Here is a 27741-nt window from a genome sequence, read left to right as displayed (position 1 = left end):
CCACACAGTAAACACTTGATCAGTGTTTGCTGAAACACAGTGATGATAAACCTGGCGCTTTCTAAGTTTCTCCCACCTTTGTGGGATGCCTTAAATATTAATTAATGCCTCCGTTTTATAGCCTGAGAAATAAAGCCTCAGCAAAGTGAAATATGCCGTGCTGGGGAGAAGTAGTGTCTGATGTCTGACGAGGGTGAGGGTTAGCCAGGTGGGTACTCAGTCAGCCTTAGCAGTTATCATCACGGAGCTGGATGTTGTTGAAGCTGAGACCCGAACCCAGGACTCCAGGCTCCCCACATGATGGTCCCCTCCTTCCCCAGTTCTGTGCTCCAGGAATTTATAATCCAGCTGGGGAATCAATAATAAGAAGAAAGAAACGGATCCTAAATTACTTCTACTTTTCTCCTAGTTAATCCTTAGAGCAGCCCTGCCAGGTAGACCTTATTACTATTCCCTTTTTACAGATGAGGAAACTGAGGCTCAGAGAAGGTAAGTAGCAGAGTTCAGGACTCACCTCCAGGTCTCCAAATCCCCAGATAATGAGTGAGCAATAGATATAGTTAAAGGCTTACAGTGTAGCACTTAATTATATATGATTTCACGCTGTATTGTATATAATTTAATACTAATTGCAGGGTTTCAAAATGAGCTGAAGTGAGCGGGGGTGAGAATGGTAGGGGAAGGCTTCGTGGAGAATTGGGGAGCTGAGCTGGGCCTTGGAGAGGATTTGGGTGGAGGCTGGAGGGAAAGGGAATCGAATGATTAAGGCATCAGGATAGCAATGAGCTGGCTAGGAGTGGGGAGGGGCCAGGATAGTACTAGTTAAATAATGGAACTCCATAAGTGCAAATGTAACTAACGTTCATTGAGAGCTACCCAAGTGCCAGATACTGTGCTATGTTTTTTTTATTGTTATTGCATCCAACCCACCTTTGACCCTGTGAGGGAAAGACAAATCCAACCAGACAGGTACTATTGTTACCTCCATTTGATCGATAAGGAAACAAATAGCACTGTTGTGACTTGGAGCCAGGCCTGGACTCCAAAGCTCACATTCTTCACAGCTCAAGTTCAGTGCTGATCTGATTAGAGGTGGGCGTATCGTGAACAGTGGGGAATAAGCTGGGCTGGTCTAGGGCCTTGCTGGCTAAGTGTGGCCCACGGGCATTGCCTGGGAGCTTGTTAGACGTGTGGGCTTGGGACCCTTCCCAGTCCTACGGAAGGAGAACCTGCATTTCAGCACAATCCCCAGGTGATTTGTGTTCACATCAGCATTTGAGAAGCACGGGGCTGGTGAGCAGTTTGGCTGTATATATGCCTGAGCTCTTCAAATCTTTCCTATGACATCTCCCTGCTAGCAGAGGCGAATAAATGTATTCCCTGAGGGTCTGAGGTAAAAGCCCAGGACAGCCCGCCCCACGCTGAGATTCCTCTGAAGTCTCATATTTCATCTAAAAATGTCATTGACTATTTCATTGCATACCATAATATATCAGTGGTCATTTTAATATCTCAAAATGGTTATGTAAATTGCCATGGAGTAGGATCCGTGTTCCGGGGAGATGCATGGGATGGGTTTCCTTGTATCTTAAATGGGGTACTAATAACCACTTCAAAGGCTGCTGCAAAGATCAAAGGAGAATCATGTATATGGAATTGCTGCGTCAACTGTCCGCATCGTGCACATGTTGTTGTGGAAGGAACTGAGAATCCTCTCCAGACCCAGTGTCCCGCAACCAACCAGCTGTCCAGAGGGCGGAGGTCACAGTGCTTTTCTCACAGTCAAGGTGAGGCAGGGCTCAGTCCCGAGGAGGACAAGGGAACATCTCTGGGCATCTCAGGAAGCCAGGGAAATAGGAATAGGAACACCTATTGCTAGTTTGTTTAAATTTCTTATGATTTCATAAAATCACCCTTTCTTATTATTCCCCACTTCCTGATTGGCCAGATTAGTTAAGCCGGAAAACCCCAGGAAAATCCAGAGGCTTCAGAGACATCGGGTGAGAGAAGATGGGAGTACAGCATCCTGTCCCCAGGTGGCCCAGAGAGAGGGGAGCCTGGGAGGAAAAGTGGGGGTGACAGGGAAAGAGGGAAGCAGATGGCCACAACCTGGAGTCCTATAGGAAAAGGGGAGAGAAGGGGACTGGGCTGTCAGCCCTGGACTAGCAGTGACTCTCTGGCTTCCCCATCCAGGGGACCCATTTCCTTGTATCGGAAGAAGAGAAGACAGAGGGAGAGAGACCCAGAGAGGTGAGATGGACAGAGACAGTGACCATCCACGTCCAAGGCCAAGGAAGAAGGGCAGCCAGAGAAGGCGCAGGAGGGAAGGAGGCTCATTCAGAAACGCAGAAGCTACAGGAGGGGAATTTGGGGACGGATGGGTGGGAACAGCTCCCCATGGCCCGGAGCAGTCGAAAAGGATGAAGTTGGGAAGAGCTATTATATTTGCTTAAGGAGGTTATGAGTCACCCTTGGGGAGAGTTCTGGTAGATTAGTGGGGTTAAGGCCAGATTTTGAGGCGCTAAGAACAGAATGATGGAGATTCTTTTTTTTTCTTCTTCCCATGATAATCGTTAGGATTTTCACACCAATTGTGTTTCTCTTACAAATGTCTTACCATTTAACACTTAATCTCTATGACTTGTGACTAGAATGAAGCTGATATTGTCCCTTTAATCCACTCCTTGGCAAAAAGTTAGTTAAGAAACATAGAAAATTACAAAGCATTGTTAACAGTATAATCCGACTTTTGTTTAAAAGAATGTGTGTGTTTGTGTATTTATAAATATGAACATATGTATATTGTAAACAAAGAAAAACATCTAGAGAAATATGTATCAGATTGTAATGGGGGTTTCACTGGTATATACATGTTGCTTTTAATATGTATAGTTTATTATACATTTATTATCCCTCCATAAAGCTGTAACAAATTCTAATAGGGGTTATCTCTAATGGTCAGGTTACGGTATATGACTTATAATTCTTTTGGCTACGAAGGGCAGAAACTCAGCTGAAACTTTAAAGCAATAACTAAGTTGTTCCAGTACTTCTTCAGGCATGGGTGGATCCAGGGGCTCAAATTATATTATTGGGAATCTCTCCTCTCCATCTCTGGGATCTGCTGTCTTCTTTCTTGACTTCATTCTCAGGCAATTCCAGGCCTGCGTCTCATCACTTTAGCACCCCAGTGGAAAGAGAACAGCTTTTTCCCCAGGAGTATTAGCAAAGTCCCAGGGCTGACTTTCAAGGGCCATGCTCAGGCTCATCCCTAGACTAGTGAATCGTTGTGGCTGAGGGGAGAACTATGTTAATGGTTGAGACCAAGGCCAAGGTCATGTGACCCAAGAGGAGCCCAAAGGAACTTTCATGGGCATCTAAGGAAGCCAGTGAACTGAAAAAAGGGGGCCGAATGGTTCCCCCGAAGAAATTCAGAGTTCTGTGGCCGGAAGAGGAAGCAGGAAACCACAAATGTCTGCTTTAAAGGAGCCTTCACTCTCTGGGTCATATATTTTTTTGGGGGGGGTCATATATTTTTGTAATGACTGAGTTGTTTATAATAAGCATGCGTTTTTCTTACAATGGCAAGAGAAAGATGAGCTTCCCCTCTTTTTTTTTTTTTTTTTTGCAGTACGTGGGCCTCTCACTGTTGTGGCCGCGGTCTTCCCAGACCGGAGCACGAACCCGTGTCCCCTGCATTGGCAGGTGGACTCTCAACCACTGTGCCACCAGGGAAGCCTGAGCTTCCCCTCTTAAACAACTGACCTGGATTCCATCTGGTTGGGACAACTGAGATCACAAAATCATGAGTGTGGAGAAAACAGTAAAGCCCAAGTCTTCTCAGAGTCCTTGATTTTATAGGACATGGGAGGAAAGAACAGTGGCAAGGCTGGGGAATCGACCTTCTCCTTTTCGTAGATTGTTAGTTGTGTATGTTCAAGACCCAGTGGGCCATCAGACAGTCTCTGGGGCTCTGGGTCACCAGGGTGATGCGCCCAGGGAGCTGGGCCTTCGTCAAGGTCAGCCTCTCTGCCTCTCGGCCTCCTGTGTGGTGTGTGCTGTACCCAGGCTTCAGTAAAGCTTCCCTGCATTCTGATATCACACCGCTCTGTTTCTTCATTTCAGGGTTACACTAAGGACATGGTGACGGACTTTGATGAGAAACACGATGAGTATTTAATATTGCTCCAGCAGAGGAACCGGTAAGATGAAGCCGCTCAACGGCTGCCCTTCCTATTAGCCAAATCAAAATCCTATTTAGATATATTAACAGCATGCAGGCTGTCTCACATAGGAATGGGATGCAGTCACCCTCCACTCAGAAGCTTGGAATAATATCTGCCATCCCAGTTCCTATTTCTCCATTCACTGACTTAATTGCATCTTTTGACTGAGCTGTAGCAAACTGTTCGACGCGTCAGAGCCACGTCTCGCTTCCCTGCTCCGGTTCTGGGAGAAGCTGGGTTTGCCATGAAAAGCTAGACTTTGGCAGGGCCTGTGCATTAGTCACCTGAATAGGCCAACCTGTGATCTCACAGGCTTTGAAGGTCCCTGGAAATCTGAGCCTGTAATCATGCCTTGTTGTATAAAGGAGGAGTCCTTTTACACTTGCGTTTGAAGGTGGTTGATGTCATTTAAAGTTCAGTCAGTCCTGATTTTGACTCTGGAGTGCTGGTTCTTGCAAAAGCCTGCAGCCATGCCACGTGTAGTGACTGGGGTCAAGGCTTGTGGTCCGGTTTGAAAGAGAGTGGGTATCGTGTCCTCCACGCCTTTGCAGGGCTGCGCAAGTTCATTTGCAGTTCACTGTGGTTTGTCTTCAGGCCTGGAAGCTTACAGAAAGCTGGGTTTGCAAACTCCGATGCTAGGAGGGGACAGTCAGGGAGTGAAGCTGGCTCAGTGGGGACAGTGGGCACCTGGAACTCTCACGGGCCAAGGGGTCCGTATCCTCCAAGGTGGCCAGAGAAGCTGGAAATCTGGATTTGTGTGGTGAAGTCTCCTGAGTTTTAAAATGTTGGTAATGAATTCAAATCAAAGCACAAAACAAACAGAGGAATTCCGCAGGCCCCCCAGACAGATCTGCAGGAGGGGGAAGGACAGGGGCACTAATGTGGGGCTTTGTGTTGTGCGCTGGGCTTGGGGTCCTGTAGCTAAGAGAGCCTGCGGGTTGTTATTCTGAATGTGAATTCAGCCTTGTGTGATGGGCTGGATTCCCGGTGCTTGTCAACTGGGGCCCTGGTGGCATGTCACATGGGGCAAGTTTTTATGGTGCGGGAGTTTCCCATGTGTTGTAGGAGTTTAGCATCCCTGCCTACCCACCCCTTTACTTAATTCCACTAAGACCCCCGGTATCTATGACAACAATACCTGCCCGCATTCCAGATGCCTCCTTGCAAGGTGGTCCCGCCCCCCATAGAGAACTTCTGAATAGATCAACTCTCCAGGACCAGCCAGAAATGCCAGGCAACATCCCATGTGCCCAGCTGCTCTGCACTCATCTCTCTCCACCCCAGGGGCAGCCTCAAACCCAGGCTTGTGCTGATTAGACCCATGTGGGTTTTTATCATCATTAACGCCAGGAACAGAATGTTTTTATTCAGTTTCTGGCAGGCTGGATGGTGCCACTGAACACCTGGGCGCGATCATTGAATCATATACATGTGACTTGTCTAGGAGGAGAGTGTCATAGTTCTTTTTTTTTTTTTTTGCGGTACGCGGGCCTCCCACTGCCGTGGCCCCTCCCGCTGCGGAGCACAGGCTCCAGACACGCAGGCCCGGCGGCCATGGCTCACCAGCCCAGCTGCTCCGCGGCATGTGGGATCCCCCGGACCGGAGCACGAACCCGTGTCCCCCTGCATCGGCAGGCGACTCTCGACCACTGCGCCACCAGGGAAGCCCCTGTCATAGTTCTTTACGAGCAAATTGCTTCTCATTAATCGAGAGATCAATACGTGCGTGATCAAAGGGCACAGACCAATAGCATAGCTGAACAGATCCAGAGATGAGGTTGCAGCACAAAGGCCATTAAAAAATATGTCAACATGGAGCTGCCATAAAATTTGGGGGATGTGTTGTCACCAAGAGAGAGCTGGCTTGATGACAGGAAATTAGAAAGTAGAGCTAGAATGCCTCCAAATGGAGACCTGAAGAGTGGGAGTGCCCCTGAGCTGTCATCAGATGAAGCCTGAAAAGGCACCTTAGCTGGAATGCCAGTTGTGTGGCAGCCACCTCAACCCCATCGGTACAGTTATTGCACCCATTTTACAGATAAGGAAGCAGAGACCAGGACAGCAAGCAATTTGCCCATGGTCATGCAGCCAGGAAGTGGTGGAGCTGGGCCGTACTTTCTTATTTATGTTTTGTTTGACATTGTCATCAATAATCAAAAGGAGAGAAACCTGCCAGGGTTGCCAATGGCTCTAAGTTCACTACGGAGGAGTTTTGTGGGAATAAACTGAAACTGATTTGGCAATGTAGTTACAAGACTGGGTAGAAAACCAGCCTCTGAACTTTATATTGGGCATAGAGGAAGGTGAAAACCCGGGCTGCTTATCTGCGTTGCCTTGTGACCCAAGAAGGGGGTGTGCAATCACTGGGCTGAGTTCTTAGACATCTGCCCAGAACACAGCTGCCCACAAGATGCTGGTGACATTATTCTTCTATTCATTCAGCAGGATTCCATTGAGTACCTTCTCAGTGCCTAGCATTACCACTGGTATGAAGGAGAACATTGCAATGAGGGAGACACAGACTGTATTAGTTAGTGCTCCTTTGCTTGAAGGGACAGGAACCCAAGGTAAATGACTTTAAACAACGAAACGTACTGACTTGTGAAATTAACAAATCCAGGATGATACACTGGCTTCAGGCATAGTTGGATCCAGGCACTCAAACTGGGTCACTGAAATCAGTCACTCTCCATCTCTCAGTTCTGTTTTCTCATGTTGGAATCATCTCAGGCAGGTACTTTCCTCACGGAGGTCAAGGCAGCCACTGGAAGCCCCACACTTACATCCCACCTCGAGGGGAAGAGAACACATCTTTCCTAATAGTTCCAGCAAAAGCGCTGAGGAGGGCCCCCGTAGGTCTGGCTGGGGCCCCGTTCCCATCCCTGAGCCAATCGCCGCCCTGTGCCTGGTGGGGGTGGCAGGGTCTGCCTGGCCACTCCTGGGCCACCCCATTAACTTGGGCGATGGTGTGAGTCTCACCCAAACCACGAGGAGTAAGAGGAGGAGGGGAGTGGTTCCCAAGGGGAACCTGAGGGGCTGTGTTTGGAAGATGGGGGAGAGTTGCTGGACAGGCAAAAAGAACAGGTGCCCACCACACAGCCCTGGCCCTCAAGGAACTCCCCAGGCAGCGGCAAGTGAGCACAAGGCCACCTGTGACTATGCCGGAAGCGCAGAAAGTGATCATGTGCTCCAGGAGAGGACCGGGGAGAGTGGAGAAGGTGTGGCCGCCCTGTTTCACCCCGTACAACCCTCGCCCAGAGGGTGCTTAGTGATTCTAGTCACTCAGCTTCAGGAAAGAGGTAATCATGGCCAACAGGACTCATGAAAATGCAACCAGAATCATCAAAGGGCTGAGATATGAGGAACAGTTAAGGGCTAACGGCCAAGAGGGGCTGTAGTATACGCACTAGATGTGGCAGATCTAAGATCTAAGAATCCAGCAATGGTATTTGCTTTTGTGTGTGTGTGTGTGTGGTACGCGGGCCTGTCACTGCTGTGGCTTCTCCCGTTGCGGAGCACAGGCTCCGGACGCGCAGGCTCAGTGGCCATGGCTCACGGGCCCAGCCGCTCTGCGGCATGTGGGATCTTCCTGGACCGGGGCACAAACCCGTGTCCCCTGCATCAGCAGGAGGACCCTCAACCACTGCACCACCAGGGAAGCCCAGTATTTGCTTTTTGAAAAAGGTTGTTTGAGGGAAATTTATAGGAAAACGTACCCATATGAGAGGTGAACCCACTGCCCCAAGAGGAGATTCAGGCAGAAAGAAGAAAGGGGAGAACCAGCATCCAAGGCGGGCCTTGCACAGGCCCGTCTCTGAGCTGGAGATTCATCTGGTATCCCCTTCCATCCTCATGAGCCACAGGCATCCTTGGTCTCATTTTACAGAAGAGGAAACAGGCCCCGGGAGGTGTAGGGAATTGCCCAAGGTCACGAAAGCTGGGAAATGGCAGAGCCTCCAGTACGGAGCTCTGTCCTCCACCCACATGCGTGGGAGTGGTGACATCCTAGAAGACAAATTACAGAGCCTGTGGGCCCCCAGGTTCTGGGAGGAATGGCAGCCTCTTTGCACCACTGCCTTCCTCCTCTGCATCCTTCAAGGCTGCACTGAAATGACACCACCTCCAAGAAGCCCCCACCTGGGAGCCACTGCTTCTCCTCTGAACTCTCCTTGCTTGGAGCCCCTGCGGCATGATGCCTGGTGAGGAGACAAGCAATGGCACAATGATGTGGCTGGGAGACGGGCTCTGGAGCCTCATGGACTGGAATTTAAATCCTGGCTGCTTCCTCGGCTCTCTGACCTTGGGCAAATTCATCTATAAAACAGATCAATGGTAGGAACTTAATCCCTGGGCCAGTGAAGGATTAAGCAGGACGAGATGCTTGGAGGTCCACAGTAAGCCCACCCATCCAAGTATACTTTCTCCATCATCATCATCATCATCATTGTCATCACCATCATTTTAATGATAAACACGCCTTCTCAAATGATGTCCAGATAATCCTTGAATGCCTGACCCTTAGAGAACCCCTCAGTTGATCCTGGGGGTGAATGAGGTCCAGAGGAGGCACGTGGCCAGCCCACAGTCACACAGTAACTGTGGCGCTTAGAGACCGAGATGATTCAGTCATAAACCCGGTCACAGTTAGGCCCGTGAGCAACACGCCACCTGCCCTTTGAGCTCAGCTACGTCCTCTCACCACCTGGACCCCTGCTTGTGCCCTGACCGCCCAGCCGTCAAGCATCTCACATCCCCCCCCCACCCCCCGTCACAGTCCCTCACGTGACACCCTGTGCTCTAACTCACAGTGCCTCCACTTCCTCTTCTGAACAGAAGAGCTCTCTGTACAAGTGACCCCAAAGGTCATTACGAGATAAGCGGAAACGATGCCTGTGACGTGGTTAGATACACGGTGGCTGTATTAGGGTGCGCGTCCATGCCTTCTCTCTCCTGCTAGACCTTGAGTTCCAGAAATATTGAGAGTATTCCTCACCGTTCCTCACACTCATCACGGACCCCACACCCAGGGGGCAGGAAGGGAGAATAAACAGGCACACAGATACTATTCCATAGCATGAGGCAGGGAGACACGTGCTCTGAAACAAACAGAATCTGTAAGGGAATAGAGAGTGACAGGGCAGCGGGTGGCTGGGGGCTCCATCTCTGGAAGGGCAGGGACTTAATCTGATTTTTCTGAATCCCTGACACTAAGGGCAGCTTTTTATGCAAAGTAAGCTATCCGATAAAAAACACCCACTCTTCTTTGATGCCACATGTGTACTGCTGATGCGCTCAGCTGCAGCAGGGGAGTTCCTTTAGTGATTCCTTTCACAGTCTGAATAATTATCTCCTCATTTATCAGTTTCATGAATCCACATTTTCATAAATCACTCTGCTTAAAGAGAGACCTGTGTGGAGCGCCAGCCACAGAGCCTGGATAACGGGATGCCACCGTGACCATTAAGGTAGCATCAGGAGACAGGGTGGTCTCCGGAAGGCAGTTGAGGCAGGCACTCCCTGGCTAGATGGTCAGATTTTCCTCGTGCCGCCCCTCCCTGGGCTCCCTGTTCTCCCTCCCCGGGGACTGCTGGGACCCACTGCGCCCTTTGATTGTTTGCTCCAGAGAATGCAGCTACTGCCGTGTTTGGAAATTGTCTCTTAGTTACTTGTGTTTTCCTTCTGTTTTATGCTGTTGCCCAACAATCAGGCATCTCCCAGGCTTCCGAGGCTGGCAAGAGATAAGCAGTCTGTAATAAACGTTCCTGCCACGATTGGCAAGATGGATGTATCAACCATTAAAGAAACATTTAAAAAGCAAACAAAGAAATCACCAGTAATACCACCACCCTCCCTCAACAGCTGATTTAATTTTCACATTTATCACCCTCCACTATGGGTCCACAAACACACTTTTTTCCAACTTTGCACTTATCACATATATACCATTTTTATCCTTCCTTTTTCACCCCCCCACTGAACAGATCACAAATAATCCCCTATCTTTTGACAGACTCTTCGTAATTTTAACAGCTGCATGAGATCCCGGCTTCCACTTCCCTAGCGTTGGACATTCGAGTTGCTTTCATGGTTTTGTTATGACTGAATGCTGACCATTGTTCCTGATCAGAAACAATTTGCTTACTGGGCAAAGACCAAGCATATGGCATTTTCTCTATTTTCATATTACTTCTGAGAAGATCTTCTGAGTTTCCAGCAATGTCTAAGTTTGCCAGTTTCAGCTTGCTAGCTTTATAAGTCACCTTTGTTGTGGTGAAGACTCTGGGGCCACATTGCTTCAGTTTGCATCCTAGCCCTGATACCATACTAGCTGTGTGACCTTAGGCAAATTACTTAACCTCTCTGTGCTCCAGTTTCTTTATCTATTCAGTGAGGTTAAGAAAAGTAATTACCCCACAGGGTTGTTCTAAAGATTAGAGTCTTAATACAGTCAGTCCTTATTATTCACAGATTCCATATTTGCAAATTTACCCACTCACTAAAATTTATTTGTAACCTCCAGATCAATACTTGCAATGCTTTTGTGGTCACTCAAAGGCACATGCAGATGGAAAAAAAATTTTAGTTGCCCAGCACACACGTTCCCAGCTAAGGTAGAACAAGGGAACACTCTGCCTTCTTGTTTCAGATCTTACAATGTAAAGTGTCCTTTTCACGTTTTACTTAGTGCTGTTGTAACCGAAAGTGGGGTCCAGCTGCTCACCACCCAAAAGCCAATAAAGAGTCCAGGTTGATGGAAAGGAAAGTTTGCTTTATTTCAGACGCCGGCAACCAGAGGGGAGGGCGGACTTCTGACCAAAGGCCAACTCCCCCCGCACTGACAGTCAGTGGGCAAGAACTTTTATAGACAAAGGAAGGGGGCTACAGGCAGAAACAGAACAGTCAACTCTTGACAGTTATCTTGAAATTGGTCCTGCGGTGGTCTGACCAGCATCATTTGACTGTTTTAAGTACAGTTAATCTTCAGTTCCAGGGTCGGTTTGTTCCCATTTCCATGAGGCCAGTTCTTGGAATTGTGGGAGCTTATGTCATGGCTACAGTCCTGTCATCATGTAGTTAACTTCTTCCACCTGGTGGGGCTTTCAGTCTCTACAAGACAGCTCAGTGGATATGGCTCAGAATATTACCTATAGCCCTTGAGAAGGAACTAAAAGTCTTGTTGGACTGTTTTCCTTTGTTTCTGCATTTTCTCACTTCTCTGATGAAATTTATTCTTTGGCTAAAGTTTTTCCACAGACAAAAGGCAGGCTGAGGACCTGGGGGCATAGACCATAGGGTCCTGCTCCGTTTCACCGTGTTTTTTATATTTTTGTACTTTTCATTGATGACTTTGCTGTTTAAACTGCCCCCCCCCGGCACAGGGGTAAAGTGGTGTCTCGCATTTATTTCTAAGCCCAAGAAGGCTATGATGTCCCTTACGGAGAAAATACACGTGTTACATAAGCTTCCTTCACTCATGAGTTGAAGTGCTGCTGGCATGAGTTCAGTGTTATTGTATTAAGTACATATTAAATAAGGTGCCTTCAAACAGAAACACACATAAAGCAAGGTTTTGTATTGATCGGCTGATGAAAATGTTGTGACCAGAGGCTCACAGGAACCAAATCCTGTATTTTCCCCTAGGAACAGTGGTTCAGTATTCACTAATTCAGTGTTTGCGGCAACTTTATGGAACATAACTCTTGTGAATAATGAGAACTGACCATACGCAAAGCATCTAGAACAGGGTTTGGCCTTCTACCCTTTATGTGATTGCCATTACTATTATTTTTTTTAATTTACATTTTGCTAATTTGGTGGGAACTTACTTAACCACTGAAGAGGATGCACATTTGTTGCCATGATGGTTGGTTGGTTGTATTTCTTCTTGTGCGGAAATAACTCTGGTCTGTGCGGGGTCCCTAAAAGTGTCTGTAAAGGCGCTGAAGGGTTTGGCGTCACACGGGAGCAATTCCGAAGAGGACACTGCACACCGTTTACGGCAGTGAACATCAGGACTGGGGAGAAAAGGACCAAGCCAGGGTGCGAGGTCGGGCTTTAGAGAAAGCTGAACAACGGACCCGGCCGTGCTCACGCCAAAACCCTTTTAGCCAAAGGGTGTGATCATCACATCATTAATCTTGAGCAAAGCCTGCACTGGTGTATTTTTAAACTGCATCAGAATATAAAATAATGACATTTGGGATATCGGGGGGGGGGGAGTGTTTGAGAACACATTTATTTCCTGAAGCCAAAAATCAGTCCACCTGGCCTGATGACGGCCGTTTCCTGATGTGTGTATGTGTTCCGTGCAATCTCTCTCACAAAGGCTTAGACCGCGTTTTGTTACACGTGGAGCAAAGGGCTGCTATCCAGGCAACGTTGAGATGCGCGAAATTGGGATCATCCCTGGAGATCCGGACTGTGTGTAGCAGCGTGCACACGCGCCTGTTTTTGTCTCAGCCACCTTGGGGGCGAGGCTGGGTGCCCAAGGTTTTGCTAACGTATGTCTGAGCCTCAGAATGAAAAGCAGAAACACCCCTGCAGGGTCCGGAACAGCCTCCCCGTCGCTGCTCCTGCATGTGTGTAATGGGCCTCTCAGGGCTGTTTATGGATGAACAGCTGGGCGACGGCCACCCGGCCTCGGATTAGAGACGCTTGGCTGTCAGAGCAGCAGGTCCCTCCCCGCATGGGGGTGGGCGGTGGCCCAGGCTCCTAGAATGAGAAGCCAGCAATCGTTTCTCTTCCAGGATATTAAAGCATTTGAAAGCCAAGGACCCCATGCAATTGAGGCTGGAGCACCTGGAACACGGGTTCTCTGTCTACGTCAACGGGGCCAATTCTGAACTGAAGACATCCCCTCGGAAAGCCGTCCACTCCAGCTTCTCCAGAAGTGCCTCCCACGCCGAGGGGACTCACGGTGAGCACAGGCCAGCAACAGCTCTGCAGACAAATTAGGGACAGTGGAGCCACACCCCATGCACAGAAACTAGTTAACCTATACAAGTTAACTCTACCCACTTGACCAGAAAGAAAGAACATGAAAGTGAGAGAGAGAGAGAGAGAGAAATCCTTTTCCACTTCTTTTTAAACTAGTCTCGGCCTCCACCCCCCCAGGGCAAAGGTGGCCAGAGCAGTCAATTCCTGGCATTTACATTTCCTAGGCCTCATGTGCCAGTCGTTTAAGGACATGTCAAGGATCATTTTGATTATACATGATTTTCACTCACTTTGTCTTAACTTTAGTGCCTAACCCCGGTGATAATTGATTCCACTGTTCATGTCTGAATTTAGTTAATACATACTCTGCAGACTTTAAGCGGATTTCAGGTGTCCTATAATAAAAGACACATGAAATAAAATCTGGGAAGTGGCCTAGAAGGCACCCGACCCAGTGGCTGGCCCCATATAGGCACTGAAAATGATTTGGTGGTGGTTGAATGAATGAAATGGCAGTGCATAGGAGTCAGATACCAGTTTGGCTGTATTGCTTTGGGGAAACCATTTTTGTCTCTCTGCGACTTTGTTTTCTCATCCTTAAAATGGGGCTAATGAATGCCAGAGTGCCCTTCAAGGCAGGTCACTTTGTCTAAGAGGACAGTGTGCTACTGGGTTACAAGAAGAGGATTTGGAACAAGGCAGGGTTGGGTTTGAACCCTGTTCTGCCACTTTCTAGCTTTGAGACCTCTGGCAATTGGGTCCTCTCTGACCCTCAGTTTCCTCTTCTGTAAAATGGGAGTAATTATGCCCACCTTACAGGCTTCCCAGGAGGATTAAACAACATAAGAATTGTAGAGTGTCCAGCACACAATAATCTTGATTTGTGTTCTAATTCATTGCCTCACAGGTATGGTAAGATCCCAAGCTATTAATAGACAGTAAAAGTCAATACAACAACAAGGGGATAAAAGGAGAAAGTGGTGTCTTCAAATCTTCCCCTAGGAGAGCCACTGCATTTCTGCTTAGAGTTTAGCATGAGTTTCCTAGCCCCCAGGGCAAAGAGGGAAATGGGATGGACTCTCCTAGCTTTCATGGGGGAGGAGTCTGGCTGACCTGCTAGTTAGGAGAAGCCGGCCTTTCCTGGTCCAGGTTTCAGGGAGGTGCAGATAACAGGAATCTCTGTACTTGGGTCCCCAGCAGTATATTTACTCATTCAACATATCTCTCTCCCCTCACCCCTCTTTTATACTAATGCTGGTCTGTTGTGCGCCCTGTCCTATGTACCCTGCTTCTGTATCTTAGAGATTGTTCCTTTTGTACATAGACCTGCCCAATTCAGGAACATACCGACTGTTTCATAGCACAGAGGTGCTGTGACTGATACCCCATCCCTTTTTGTTGGGCATTTAGCTTGTTTTCTGATGCCTTTTGGCTACAAACAGTGCTACAAAAGTGTATTGCTTCACATACAAGGCTCTGGGCACCCTGACGGGCATTGTAGATGTAAGTTACAAAACCACCATCAGTGTGGGCTCGTCACCGGGGCCTCACCAAGTCTCTTTCCCTCATCTCTGGTGCAGATTGCGGACGAAAAACCCTGTTTCGAGAAGCTGAAGAAACTTTAAGACGCAATTCACGGACGGTCCCCAGCAAAGTCCAGCGCCGAGGATGGTACCAGGTGTGGAAACCCTGGGCAGAGGCAAGGCGGTGGCCCCAGCTCACACTTTAGAATAAGCAGCAGGGTTATTGTGAGAATAGAAACATAATCAGAGCATTTGGAATCCCCACGGGCAGGGGTTGGGTCTGGCTGGGCACTGCCATGGTGCCTTCTCCGCCTGTGGCACTGGCCTCTGGAGAGCAAAGGAGCCCTGGGGACCCTCCAGCCCACTCTGTGGCATGATCCTCCCTTCTGGCTGGGGCCACCCCAGCCCCAGTCCGGAGCATCACAGGTCAGACTCACAGCCCTGTCATGATGATGTATTCGTACAGCTGTTTTGTACTGAGCACCTGTGATGTGCCAGGCACGGTCTTAGATGCCATGGATGCGGTGGGTGGATAAGACAAAACCCCTCCCCACAGACCTGAGATGCTCTTCGGATTGCTACCGATGCTGGCAGTACCAAGCGTGAGCTAAGCTCCCACGTGACTCCTCTCCTTTACCCTCACAGCAGACCCATAGGATAAATTCCAAAGTCCCTCCTCTTTTCATGATGCTGAGGACACGAGAGCTCAGCAAAGTTAAGTGAGCTTTCCAAGGTCAACCACTAGGAAGTGGCAGAGTCAAGACTCAAATCTAGATCTGTGGCTCCAGGCTCGGTGTCCTTGCTCATACAGTCCTGACACCTTCCCCTGCAGTTACTCAGCCTTACTTGGGACCAGTGGGACCCCCACTGCACATTCGCATCACCTGGGATTCTCAGGCCCCACCCTCAGAGATGCTGGCTCCCTTGGTCTGAGATGAGGCTTAAGCAACATATACATACGTATAAGTATATGTGTGTATATATCTGTATATCTCTGTGCGTGTGCGCGTGCGTGTGCGCGTGTGCGTGAATCCTTTGTTCACCGAGATTGGGAAGTGCTGCTTTATAACATTTCACACTGCCCACACGTATGGGTCTATGGTAAATGCTTTCCTACGCTTTATCCGCCATCCTTGCAATAACCCTGGAGGTACGTAAGTATCCTCATTGTGCCACTGAAGAAACTGAGGCCCAGAGAGCAGAGAGGTAATAAGGTAACTTGCTCCCATAGATGCTAAGGGAGGACGTAGGCTGAGGTTTGCACCCTGGGCCTGTGACTCCAAACCCAGTGGTCCTCACTTCTCTGCAGGGACGTCTGTGGGTCTCTGATGCAATGGGGCGGGGCGTTCCTGCCAGCTAACTCCCAAGCCTCATCTGGATGCTGATGAGCAAGGCCTTCAGGGCACACAGCCTGGAGGCTTCCTTTTGTCCCCAGCAATGAATGTTAATTTCCCAATAATGAGGCCTTTCTCTACTTCGCACTTCAGAGAGTTCTCCTTGCTGTTTTGAGTGCCTTCTATTATCAGGAGCCATATTTGCATCTTAGACTGTGACTTAATGGCTGACCCCAGAGTCTGTGCAATTTAAAGACTTGGCCTAAGATTAATTAGCATCCCTCCGCAGTCTCTCCCTGTGCTCCCACACTTCACAGGGCCTAATCATGGCTAATTTCCTGGCTTTCTGATGCCATGAAGGCTGTAATTGGCCTTCTGTACCGCATCCGTCGGGGGTCAGTCAGTGCTAACAACAGAGACCTCTCAGGCTATTTGAAGCATAAATGAATGGAAGGCAGGGAATTGGGTGCTTGCATCCAGCGAGAGGATGGGCTCTGAGCCAGGCCTCCAGGAATGGTACCCAGCATCCTAACGCGGACCTACCAGGAAAGCTGCTACCTAGGACACAGGAGGGAAGGTGGGGATCAGCCTCAGGAATGTGTCACCTGAGCTGTGATCCAGGAATCAGGAAGCCAGTGCCACAACCGTTGGCCTCAGAGTGATGCTGTGTCTGCTAGAGCGACACTTGGAAGAAAGACCTTGCTCACAGCTCATCCAGCCAGGGTGGGACATGGATGAAAACACTCGTGGCCTCTGCCACATGCTTAGCACAGAAACAGCCAGCGTGTGTCCCCTCCTTCCCACCTCACTTCCTTCTGCTGTCCCTGCCTTCCATGAGGCCATCTGATCTGCTGCACCCATGTCAAATCCAGACCCCAGCTGGGAGGGAGGTTGGGAAATGCACTGTCTGGCTTTCCAGCCTCTACTGAGCTGAGAGGCACCCTTGGAGGAGAGCGGAGTGGGTGCTGGGGGGCCACCCCCCCACCTTCGCGTCGACTCTGTTCTACCCACACACAGTCCTTTGGGGACCAGCCCTCAGAGTGAGACAAACCCGGGAACCTTCAGAAGTGGTGGTGAGTGGACTGGGAGCCATATGATGAGAGAAGCCATCCATTAAGTTAGCGGACATGTATTACCGCGGGCCAGGCACTCTGCAAGGCTCTGGGGTTAAAAAACAAAAATCAGGAGGGCTTCCCTGGTGGCGCAGTGGTTGGGAGTCTGCCTGCCGATGCAGGGGACACGGGTTCGTGCCCCGGTCCGGGAGGATCCCACATGCCGCGGAGCGGCTGGGCCCGTGAGCCATGGCCGCTGAGCCTGTGCGTGCGGACCCTGTGCTCCGCAACGGGAGAGGACACAACAGTGAGAGGCCCGCGTACCGCAAACAAAACAAAACAAAACAAAAATCAGGCTCAGTTCCTGCCCTGGAAGAACCGACTGTGAAGACATGGGCACTGCTTATCCTGGGGGGAAGGTGCAACAGCTGTTCTCCAACATACGGAGGGCTAGCCCGGTAGACTCTGAAAGTTAACAGCTTGAAGCCTGTGGGCTGAACTGGCCCCCCAGATAATGGTTTTTGGACTCACATGGTTTAAAAAGACTTAATCACTTGGTAACATTTAAATTCAAAAGATTTTACACATTGTTTTAAAAGTTAGATTCCTCCTTGCCTAGGGAAGCGGGAAGATCTGGCCCCCGTGCTGGGCCGCCGCCCAGAAGGCAGCCATCCGTGGCAGCCGAGTGGCGGTTCCCAGTTTAGACAGCGAACAGCCCTGTTTGCCGTGGTCCCCACCACTCCCTTTAGAGCCCCAGCGCCGAGGCCGAGTGGTAGTTGCAGTTGGTCATCGTGCTCTGGCTGCTGCTTCTCTTATCCCCAGCAGCCTCCCCCTTTGCCATTCCCCACCTGGCTCACTGGGGCATTTGAACCTGGGCCCCTGGAGAGTAGAAGGGAATGGGCTTTGGAGTCAGACAAACAGCTTACTAGCTGTGTGCCCCGGAGCCAGCCACGTGGCCTCTCCAAGCTTCGCGCTCAGCATCCGTAAAGCCTCCCAGGGCTGCTGAGAAGGAATGTGTGTATCGTATGTGTCACGGGCGGTCCGTCAGCAGGGGCTGTCGGCTACCTCAGGTAGGAGCACCTGGAGGCAGGTGACAGACAAGTCCAGATGGTTAAGAGCACAGACTCAGGAACCCAGCGGCCTGGGTTCAAAGCCTCAGCTCTACCAGTTGCTGGCTGTACGGCCCTGGATAAGTGGCTTGTCTTCTCATCTGTAAGTGGGGCTGGTAATGGTACCCTCCTCAGCGGGTAGTTGCTGAGGACTGAGTGAGCGAACCAGTGTTTGTAGAATGCGCCAACCGGTGCCTGGCACAGAGGAAGCCAACAGTAAACGGTAGTAACCGTTGTAATCAGCTGAGAGGCAGGCAGATGCCGAGGGCGGCTCTTCACTCCAGAGGCTTCCTTCACTCGTTCAGTCCTTCATTCATTCCGGGACCATCTACTGGACACTTGCAGGTGCTGGGGTCAGAGCAGTAAGTGAGGCAGGCTAGGCCAGCTCTGGTGTGCAGGTCGGGGCTCTGGAAGACCCCAGAAAGGAGATTGTGTTTCATCTTACACGTGAGGACTCCCCTGGAGGGTTTTCAGCAGGAGACTTGTGTGTTGGGTTCCTGTTTTGGGTACATCCGCAGCGTTTGCACGGGAGGACCAGGTGGGGGCTGGGAAGCGGGGCTCCCGGTAAGCCTAACGGGCCTTTTCTCTCTCCCAACCTTCCCCAGCCCCACCCTTGCACCTGCTCCCTTCCCCCAGCTTCCCCTTCTCATTTCAGCTTTCTCCAGGTCACAGTTTGTATCTCCCTCAGTATTCGTTTGTTGAAATTTTCCAAGAGAGAGACCTTCTGAGTCTCTCAGCTCGTCTTTGTTACTCGGGTCACGGCCTGGCCTGCCGGTCAGCCTGACGAGGCGCCCGCTCAGGCCTCAGTCGGCCGGGACTGGAGGTGGGGACCAGGTCAGACGACTCAAAGCCTGCCTGCCCTAGAGCTGTCCCCTGAGCAGGGACTGGGTCCCCACCTTCTCGCCGAGGAGGCTGTAGGCAGGACAGTAACTAGACTCGATTTGCCAGCTGCACTGTTACTGTCAAGAGGAAGAGGGAACGGATGGGCTTCCTTTGGCCCCAAGAAGTGGAGTAAAGTAGAAAGTTTCTCCATGGTGGAAAGTACATGGAGACAGATTTGGGGGTGCGAAGGATAGAGAGGAAGGCGGTCTCTCTGTCTCCATCCTTTTGGATGGGTACCACTGCCCTTGGAGGCGGCCAAGGTCAGGCAGAGTGGCCGAGGCAGCAGAATCTCCAGTGGCCACTGGTGGCCAGTTCTCAAAAGCCACCCCATCAGGAGAGGGACCATAGCCCTGACCCAGTCCTCTCGTGTGCTGTGCCCAGCAGGAGGGACAGGTGGGGCCGCACAGTCACTGGGTGTGTTCACACAGGCCGCGGCCAGGTCAGCCGGGGACACAGCGGTCACAGCCAGCCCCCAGCCAGCACCACTTTCTCCCTGTTGCATCCCCGCCCCCTCCGACTTGTCACCTTGCCCGTTTCTCTGAGCGGCCCCCTAAACTCTCTAGAGTCCCACGTAACCTTTCCACTGACCAAGCCCGATGCCTCTTCCAGTAGAATAGAGTTGCCAGCTTAGGGTCTTGTCCACCAACTAGGAAGCGCTTTTGGGTGGAGCTGCCCTGATGGAAGGGGCTGCCGCAGGTGCACGGGCCTGAGGATACCTGGGCCAGAAGGTCAGAGAGTCATCCAAATGCTGGGCGAGATGCTGACCGCTCCACCCGTAAAACCCTTCCCTGACTCTCCAGTGCTGGGGGAGCCAGGGAGGCAGTTGGCGACACTGGGCTGGGCTTCCGAGCGGCCGCCTGCGCTGTGGATCGGGCTGGTGGTGATAAATGGCTCTTGTTGGTGCTGTCCTTTTTTCCCCCACTGCTTCTCGGCCTTAGATCTTCCTGCTGCTACCAGTGGATGAAGATTTATGGCTTCCTCAGACTTGTAATACTTGGGTGGACAGAGGCCTAATCAACAGAGCCGTCGTTTACCAAAATGCTGTCAGAGTTGATGAACGTCATCGGCTCTTAGCATTAAATTGGTAGTGAAGGGATTGGCCTTCCAGCGATTTACTGTGGGGTGTGCTTTCCTTAAAGGCCTGGAAAGCAAGTTCATTGCAGTTATTAAAGCAAAGGCTTTGTCCTCACTCTGCCGCCATATCCGCTTTCCTGTTGGGGGCCAGGCAGCTTAAACACCTCCAGGAAAGCTCTTGAGTGAAAATGTGAAGCGTGTGGGGCCCTTCCCTTTGTTTTCTTCTTTTTTCTGAGTTTTGAAAACCCCTGCAGTGAGGACCATAAATGAAACAACCCATAAAGCATCAGGCTTCACGGTGACCTTGCTTGACACAGACTGTCAGCACGCGAATGCTGTTATTTGTAAGAGATCAGACAGATCCGGGAAGAACATCTCAAATAAGGTCGATTTATTCCCCACCCCAACCCAAAGCTGGCTCTGTCAGTATCTTCAGAGCTCTCCCACCTCTAGAGGGAGCCGTTTACATACTGCACAACCTGTGCAACCATCCAGGGCAGCCCCCAGCCTTGCTCTTTTTTTCTAACTGATAATAAGCGTTAATGCAGACCTCTTAGAATACTTTGCTAAGAGGGGTGGCAATACACATAAAAAACTCTGAGCACGACACTGGGCTGAGTGTGGCTGAGTACAGAACAAGCTGGCCTTGGGCTGGCAAACTGGAACACGGCTGTTTAGGCATGAGGGCTTTTAAACCCTGTTCCAGTATATGGTCGATACCGCAAGGGAGTATCAGGTCTGGGCACTTGCAAGTAGGAAGGAGAGAGCAGCCGCTTAGAAACACCCACTCTGGGTAAAGTGGTGTGCCGAGCGGGGAGCCAGCCAGCAGCTTGGGCATCATCTTCGCAAGGGCGTGGAGGTGGGAGACAGGGAGCGGGTGGGTGAGCCCAGGGACTGGGTTGGAACCTGCCACCTCGCTCTCCTCAGCAGCAGGTGGGCGTCCTCGTATGGGCGGGGCTGCTTGCCATCTCCTCCTGACGTGGGTAGAGGCACCTCCCCGGGGCTGGGGCGGGAGAGCTGGCCAGATGGAGAGACTATTTATTTCCCTCTCCAGCGCCCACTCAGTGTTTAGACACTCTTTCTGGACCGCATTAATTTTGTCACATGTTGCTTCATAAACACATTTTCCGTTATGTGTGCTGGGTGGGTTCCTTGAGGCCCGGACATTGGTTTAAAAATTATTTTATATCTTGACATGTTTCCAGAGCCTAGTACGCAGTTAGCACTTGGTAAGGACTTGCTGATTGTTCCTTAATGCCTATTGCAAACCTGTCTCCTGATATCTTGGTGAGGTGAGCGGTTGTGCTAAGCTCCTTGGAGGGAGGATGGAAAAGCTGCAGAACAGAGAGACACACATGGACTCTTCTCCTTGGACGCTGGAGAGCCTTCTCGTATTTATAATTAAGATCAGACCAGTAGAGCTGCATTAATCCCAACTCTCTTACTTGCCAGTGGGAATTCCCACTTCAGGTATGGCTGGATCCAGGTGCTCAGACAATGTAGCAGGGCTCATTCACCATCACCCAACTCTGCTTTTTCCCATGTTGCCCTGGGTGAACCAAGATGGCCACCAGCAGCTCCCAACTTACATTCTTTCACCTGCTGTTACATTTCTTTGGCTTCCCTAAACCAATCACCCAGAGACCGTGGGCCAGCAGGATCTAATGCTCAGAGTGGCCAGGCCTGGGTCATGTGCTCTACCCACCCCTGGATGCAGTTCCACATGAATGCTTGGGTTGGGAGTGCGGAAAGGGAGGATTTCCCAAAAGAAAACCAGGGTACTTTTACCAGAAGACAGGGGAACACATGCCGGACAGGCAGAAGCAATAGTGCCCACCATAAAACCTCACAGACCTCCTGATCTCACACCTCGCCAACTTTAATGTGCATATAAATCACCCGGGTTCTTGGTAAAATGCAGATTCTGATTCCTGCATCTGAGGTGGGGCTTGAAACTTTGCATTTCTCACAAATTCCTAGGAGAAGCCAATGCTGCTGGTCCCTGGATCCTCGTCCCAGCCCTCCCTTTCCAGAGAAAGGAACAGAAACCCATGGAGGAGCCAGGCTGCGCCCCAGGTCTGGGCCCCGTGCCCAGTGGTCCTCGCTCTGTTCCCCCTCCTCCTTCCCTCCTCCACTCTTGGACTGTTTCTTCCCAACATTTTTTTTTTTTTTTTTTTTTCGGTACGCGGGCCTCTCACTGTTGTGGCCTCTCCTGTTGCGGAGCACAGGCTCCGGACGCGCAGGCTCAGCGGTCATGGCTCACGGGCCCAGCCACTCCGCGGTATGTGGGATCTTCCCAGACCGTGGCACGAACCTGCGTCCCCTGCATCGGCAGGCGGACTCTCAACCACTGCGCCACCAGGGAAGCCCCTTCCCAACATTTGAACGTCACTGAGTGGTTTCCGGGAGGAGGGAGGAGCACATTGTGGAACACCCATCCCAGCCATGAACTTCAAAGCCTTCACAGCTTCATCCTGGTCCAAGGCGGGAAAGCCCCCAGGAGCCTCCTGGCCTGGAAAGGCCCAGGCCTGTGGATTCCGTGCTGCCCGCCCTCCACGTGGTGCCCACTGCTGGCGCCAACAGACTCTCTGGGAGCGAGTTGACAAAGCCTGGGAGGCAGTGCCACCACACGGGAGGCCAGAGCCCAGGGCAGCGAGGCCGACGGCCAAAAGGAAGATGGGTGGAAGGTGCAGTTCCAGAAAGAGCAAGGCGCACTTGGAGTCTGGCGAACATCGCCACAAGACGGGATCGCCTGTGGCAGGAAAAGTGTCCCAGGGCCCCTTCCTCGTGCACCTCTGCCTCCCCGTCTCCGATGGGGGGCTCCCTACCTGCCTTTTTCTGCCTCTTACACTCTCCAAGGCCTTTTCCTGGAATGATCTAGAGCCCAGCTCCTGCCCCTTTAGTGCTAAATAGTCTCAGGAAATTCTTGAATCCCTCCTTGTTCTCCCCAAAGGCCACTGTAGCCCAGGCTGGATACATTTCTTCTTCACTTGCCTGTTGGGGACAATACAGCATCGAGGTGCAGGACTGGGGTCAGTCAGAAAACTACAGCCCCGGGGCCAAATTCGGCCACAGCCTGTTTCTGTAAATCAAGTGTTCTGGGGACACAGCCGTGCCCATTTGTGTAGGCATCGTCCAGGGCTGCTCTGAGCTACAGTGGAACAGTTGACGGTTGTAGCAGAGACCGCAGGGCTGGCAAAGCCTTAAAATATTTATTCTTTACAGGAAACTGGCTCATCCCTGTTTTCGAATAAGGCCTCTGGAGCCACGCTGCTGGGGTTCAGATCCAGGTCCGTGGCTTCCTAGCTGTGTGACCTTGGCCACGTGGCTTACACCCTTGAGCCCCGGTCTCCCCCTGGGATGGCTGTGAGGACTAAGTGAGCAAATGCCCCCGAAGCTCTTGGAGTGGCACCCGCTCTGCATTAAGTGACTTGATGCCCCAGGTGACGGCAGGGGGTGGGGTGGGAGTGCGGGCGGCGTGGACGCGATGAGAAAGAACTTCCGTCCTAACCCACGAGAGTCCCGCAGGTCAGCAAGGCTCACCATCCTCATCATCTAGATATAATAATAGCTCGTTTCACTAAGCTTGTGGGGAAGCTGAATCTCACCCCGGGGGTGGAGGGTTCTTACGCTGGGGCATCAGGGGAAATGCAAGCTCTAAATCACCCTTGACTGTCCCTCGGCTGGGAAGCAGGTCCAGTCCGCATGGCTTGGTGGACCTCTTCTGACTCTCAGAGTGACATTTAAGGAGGCCCTGGCTCTCGGATTTGTGCACGGGCGCGGCCTCACGCATAGGGAACGCCTCCTTAGACTTTGCTCCCTGGGCACCTGGCCCGCCTCACACAGGCCCCAGCCTCGCTTACCAAGTCTAGCACAGCCAAGGCTGGGCCGGGGGCGGTTTCTTTGCTTGACTACCCAGGTACTTTGGTCCTGGGTCCGTGGTGGATGAAACATACCCTTGGGGGGAGGTCTGGCCCCCTGTGCAGACTTGATGCCACCTAAGGTGAATGGTGCAGCCCCACTGCGCTGCTCATCACAGCCCCTCGCCAAGGGCTCAGCCCATCACCACGAGTCATCCTCATGGCAGTTCTGCGAGGAAGATGTCATTAGTGCCACTCTGACAGATGTGGAAACCGGTGCCCAGCGAGGGTCCATGACTTGCCCAGGGCTGCACAGGGAATAATCATCACAGTGCCAGGGATCGAACCCGTCTGCCTGAATTTAGAACCCAGGCCCTAAACCACATGTGAGCAACTCTAAAACAGCCACAAAGAGTGACGAGTGCCCAAAGGAGGGTTATCCACTAGGGTGCAGCTCAGCTGCACGTAGTGGACACTGAACCACTGGGGCTTAAAGATTGTTGTTGTTCTTCCTCTGACACGAACAAGGCATTTGGAGGCAGCCAGGCTGCTAGGACGGGTGGATGATGCCCCCAGGGACCCAGGCTCCTTCGGTTTTGCCGTCCTTAGCACATGGCTTTCTTTCTTATTCTCACAAGATGGCTACCCTGCTCCCAAATGTTACATCCACATTCCATCAGGAAGAAGGATAGAAAGATAATGGGCAAAAATCCTGTGTCCCTGAGTGAGTCTTTTTTTTTTTTTTTTTTTTTGGCTGCGTTGGGTCTTCGTTGCTGTGCACAGGCTTTCTCTAGTTGCGGCGAGCGGGGGCTACTCTTTGATGTGGTGCGTGGGCTTCCCATTGCGGTGGCTTCTCTTGTTGCACAGCACGGGCTCTAGGCCCACGGGCTTCAGTAGCTGTGGCACACGGGCTCAGTAGTTGTGGCTCGCGGTCTCTAGAGCACAGGCTCAGTCGTTGTGGCACACGGGCCTAGTTGCTCTGCGGCATGGGGGATCTTCCCGGACCAGGGCTCGAACCCGTGTCCCCCTGCATTGGCAGGTGGATTCTTAACCACTGCGCCACCAGGGAAGCCCCCCTGAGTGAGTCTTGATTAACAGGGCAACAGTGGCTTCCTCGGCGGCTCCTCCAGCCGCTCACATCTGCCTCACACGCCTTCCCAGATGCAATGGCCTCCAGCGACACGACCATCTTAAAGGGGCACAACGCCGACTGGATAGAATCGGGGCTCCATTAAGTCAGGATGGAGAGGGCCATGGGTAGCTATTGGGTGGTCCGACACGACCATCTTAAAAGGGCACAACGCCGACTCGATAGAATCGGGGCTCCATTAAGTCAGGATGGAGAGGGCCATGGGTAGCTATTGCGTGGTCCGACATGACCATCTAAAGGGGCACAACGCCGACTCGATAGAATCTGGCCTCCATTAAGTCAGGATGGAGAGGGCCATGGGTAGCTATTGGGTGGTCAGGGGGTGTCTCCAAAGTTTAGATAGGACTTGGGTACATGGAGAAGATTTGAAAGAACGGCCTTAAGGTCGGGAGAACAGCATGAGCAAAGGCACAGAGGTGGGGGAGTCTGGGGCCCAGGCAAGAGTCAGGACTGTGTCACCAGCAACATAAACCCTATTCACATTGGCTTAAGCAAAAGAGAGGAAGCTTCAGCGATGTCTTCCTTCAGGCATGGCTGGATCCAGGGGTTCTGAACAAATCCACCAGGACTCTGCTTCACTCTTTCAGCTCTCTTTATCTCTGTGGAAGGGGCACAATGGTCCCCAGCAGCTCCTGGGGTGCCTCCCTGTAGCTTAACACCCCTGTAGGAAGAGAGCACCTCCTCCGACAGCTGTAGCAGGAGCTACTGTCATTGGCTGCCTTAGGTCCATTGCCGTCCCTGAACCGCTGGCCAGGCATATTGTGAGGGATGGAATGGGCTGATTGGCCAGGCCTGAGTCACATTCCCACCCTCCCTTGGGCCACATGTGGACTGAGTCAGGGAGGGAAATGGGGCCTGGAGGAAAATGAGGGAGACCTTTCCTGCAGGCTGGGGAATGGGTGCTGGGCTGACAAAGCTGCAGATATTCGGGGTACAGGAAGCAATTTTGCTTGGCCCAGGTGTCAGGTGTGTGAATGTATGTGTGGGAATCAATGCGGGAAAGATCGGTTGGGGCCGTGTTGTAGAGACCTTCACATGCCAGGTATACACCATTTAGGGTACAGGTCTGGCTCCTAAAGCAAGGAGATCCAAATATTGGCTTAAACAACATGAAAGTTGATGTCTCTGACATAGGTTAGCGGTGGGCAGTCACCTTGCTCTGAGAGTTCATGGAGGAACCCCAGCACAACCTCTTTTTTTCACTCCAGCATCCTCCAGCTGTTGCCCCCTCCCCACAGTCCTCAGCAGTCGGCAGGAAGGGGGGCAGGGCAAGGGGGGGCTCTCCCCTTCCCTTTCCGGGCACAACTTCAAAGATGTACATGCCCCTCTCACCCACCCACACACATCACGGACCAGAACGTGTTCACCTGCTCCCTCCCAGCCGCAGGGGATGCTGGGAGCATCACTTGAACATCTGGAGACTCAGTACAAGAGAGAAAGGGGAAACGGACATTCCAGGGACAGCCTGTGGGCTGCCACACCAGGCCAAAGGATGGGTATCCTAAAGAATGATCCAGGGAGTGCTAGGAGGAAGAGGCCCCACCACACAGTTTCCATGGCCCCAAAAGTTTGGGGTATGTTCCATCTGTATTCTGTTTTAGGATATCCACAGTGTGTGTGGAGGAGGGGGTGAGGGGGCCATTAAAGGCCCTGAGAAGTCCTGGCCCAAAACCCGGGCTTTCCTAAACTTATTTAGATCACAAAGCCCATTTGGGGAAGTTTAGCACCCACTAAAATTCTACCGATAAGTTATTTCAAACCAAAAAAGTTACTGAAAAATTCTACTGAACACACTTTGGGCAGTAAGAACCAGTAAAGACTTGAGCGGAAGTGGCGTGACCCATCCAGCTGGCCTTCCTGGGATGATGCCGGGCCAGGTGCACCCCGACCTGGCTGCTGTCATGTGCAGCGAACCCCTACAGTGCTTGCCCCTCGGAGGAAACAAGAGGTTCGCTTCACTGTATCTGAAACGGCCTGACTTTTTGTGTATAGAAATCTGTGCAGATCAGAGCGGAAGCTGGCCCGCGGCTCCACATCGAGCCTCCTCCGGACTATTCTGAAGACTGTGAGCCACGTGGGGGTGTGACTGTCAAGGCAGAGGATGCTCCTGGGGATCGTCCACAGGTAGGACTGGCCTCGGCTCGGGGCTATAGCGGCTCTCGGGGGCGCTTTCTAACAGTTACTTATTCCTTCCTTTGCGAGCCCTTGCCTTCCTTCACTCTTGCATTTATTTCCCGCACTTTAACAAGCAGACAAATCTTGTGCTAGACGCTCTGCTAGGGAGGGACCCAGTGTCCAAAGGTCAGCAAGGCTGGTGTCTGACCCAAAAGAGGCAAAAGCATATAATCCCTTTACCGCAAGAGTTAGCTGAGAGGTGGGGCAGGGCATAGCGGGACCAGGAGGGAGAGTATCTAGGAAGGCTTCCTGGAGGGAGTGACATTTACCTGGTTCCTAAAAGCTGGATAAGAGTGTGAGGGCCAGGGAGGTAAGGATAGGTAAGCCGAGCTGATACTCAGCCTGTCCACATCTGTATGCCTAAACCTGTTGTTAAATATTTTGAATATCTACGCCCCCTCCCCCTCCTGCCACGGCAC

The 27741-nt window shown here is 51.4% G+C and overlaps 1 protein-coding gene across 4 annotated transcripts in view; it reads left to right on the top strand.

The window, feature by feature from the left end:
* KATNIP (katanin interacting protein) overlaps positions 1-27741 on the top strand; it is a 200656-nt gene that overhangs the window by 47380 nt on the left and 125535 nt on the right. For 3 of the 4 annotated variants that reach the window (XM_030871579.2, XM_060284721.1, XM_060284722.1), the window contains exons 3-6: positions 4126-4202; positions 12974-13143; positions 14744-14841; positions 27140-27271. In XM_030871579.2, coding sequence (XP_030727439.2) covers positions 4126-4202; positions 12974-13143; positions 14744-14841; positions 27140-27271 — 477 coding nt within the window. The remainder of the gene's footprint in view (positions 1-4125; positions 4203-12973; positions 13144-14743; positions 14842-27139; positions 27272-27741) is intronic. The other variant, XM_060284723.1, reaches the window with a different exon arrangement.

The sequence above is a fragment of the Globicephala melas genome, chromosome 15, assembly GCF_963455315.2.
Source record: "Globicephala melas chromosome 15, mGloMel1.2, whole genome shotgun sequence".
Classification (NCBI taxonomy): domain Eukaryota; kingdom Metazoa; phylum Chordata; class Mammalia; order Artiodactyla; family Delphinidae; genus Globicephala; species Globicephala melas.
Note: the sequence above shows the minus strand (reverse complement) of the source record. Positions and strands in the feature narration are given on the sequence as shown.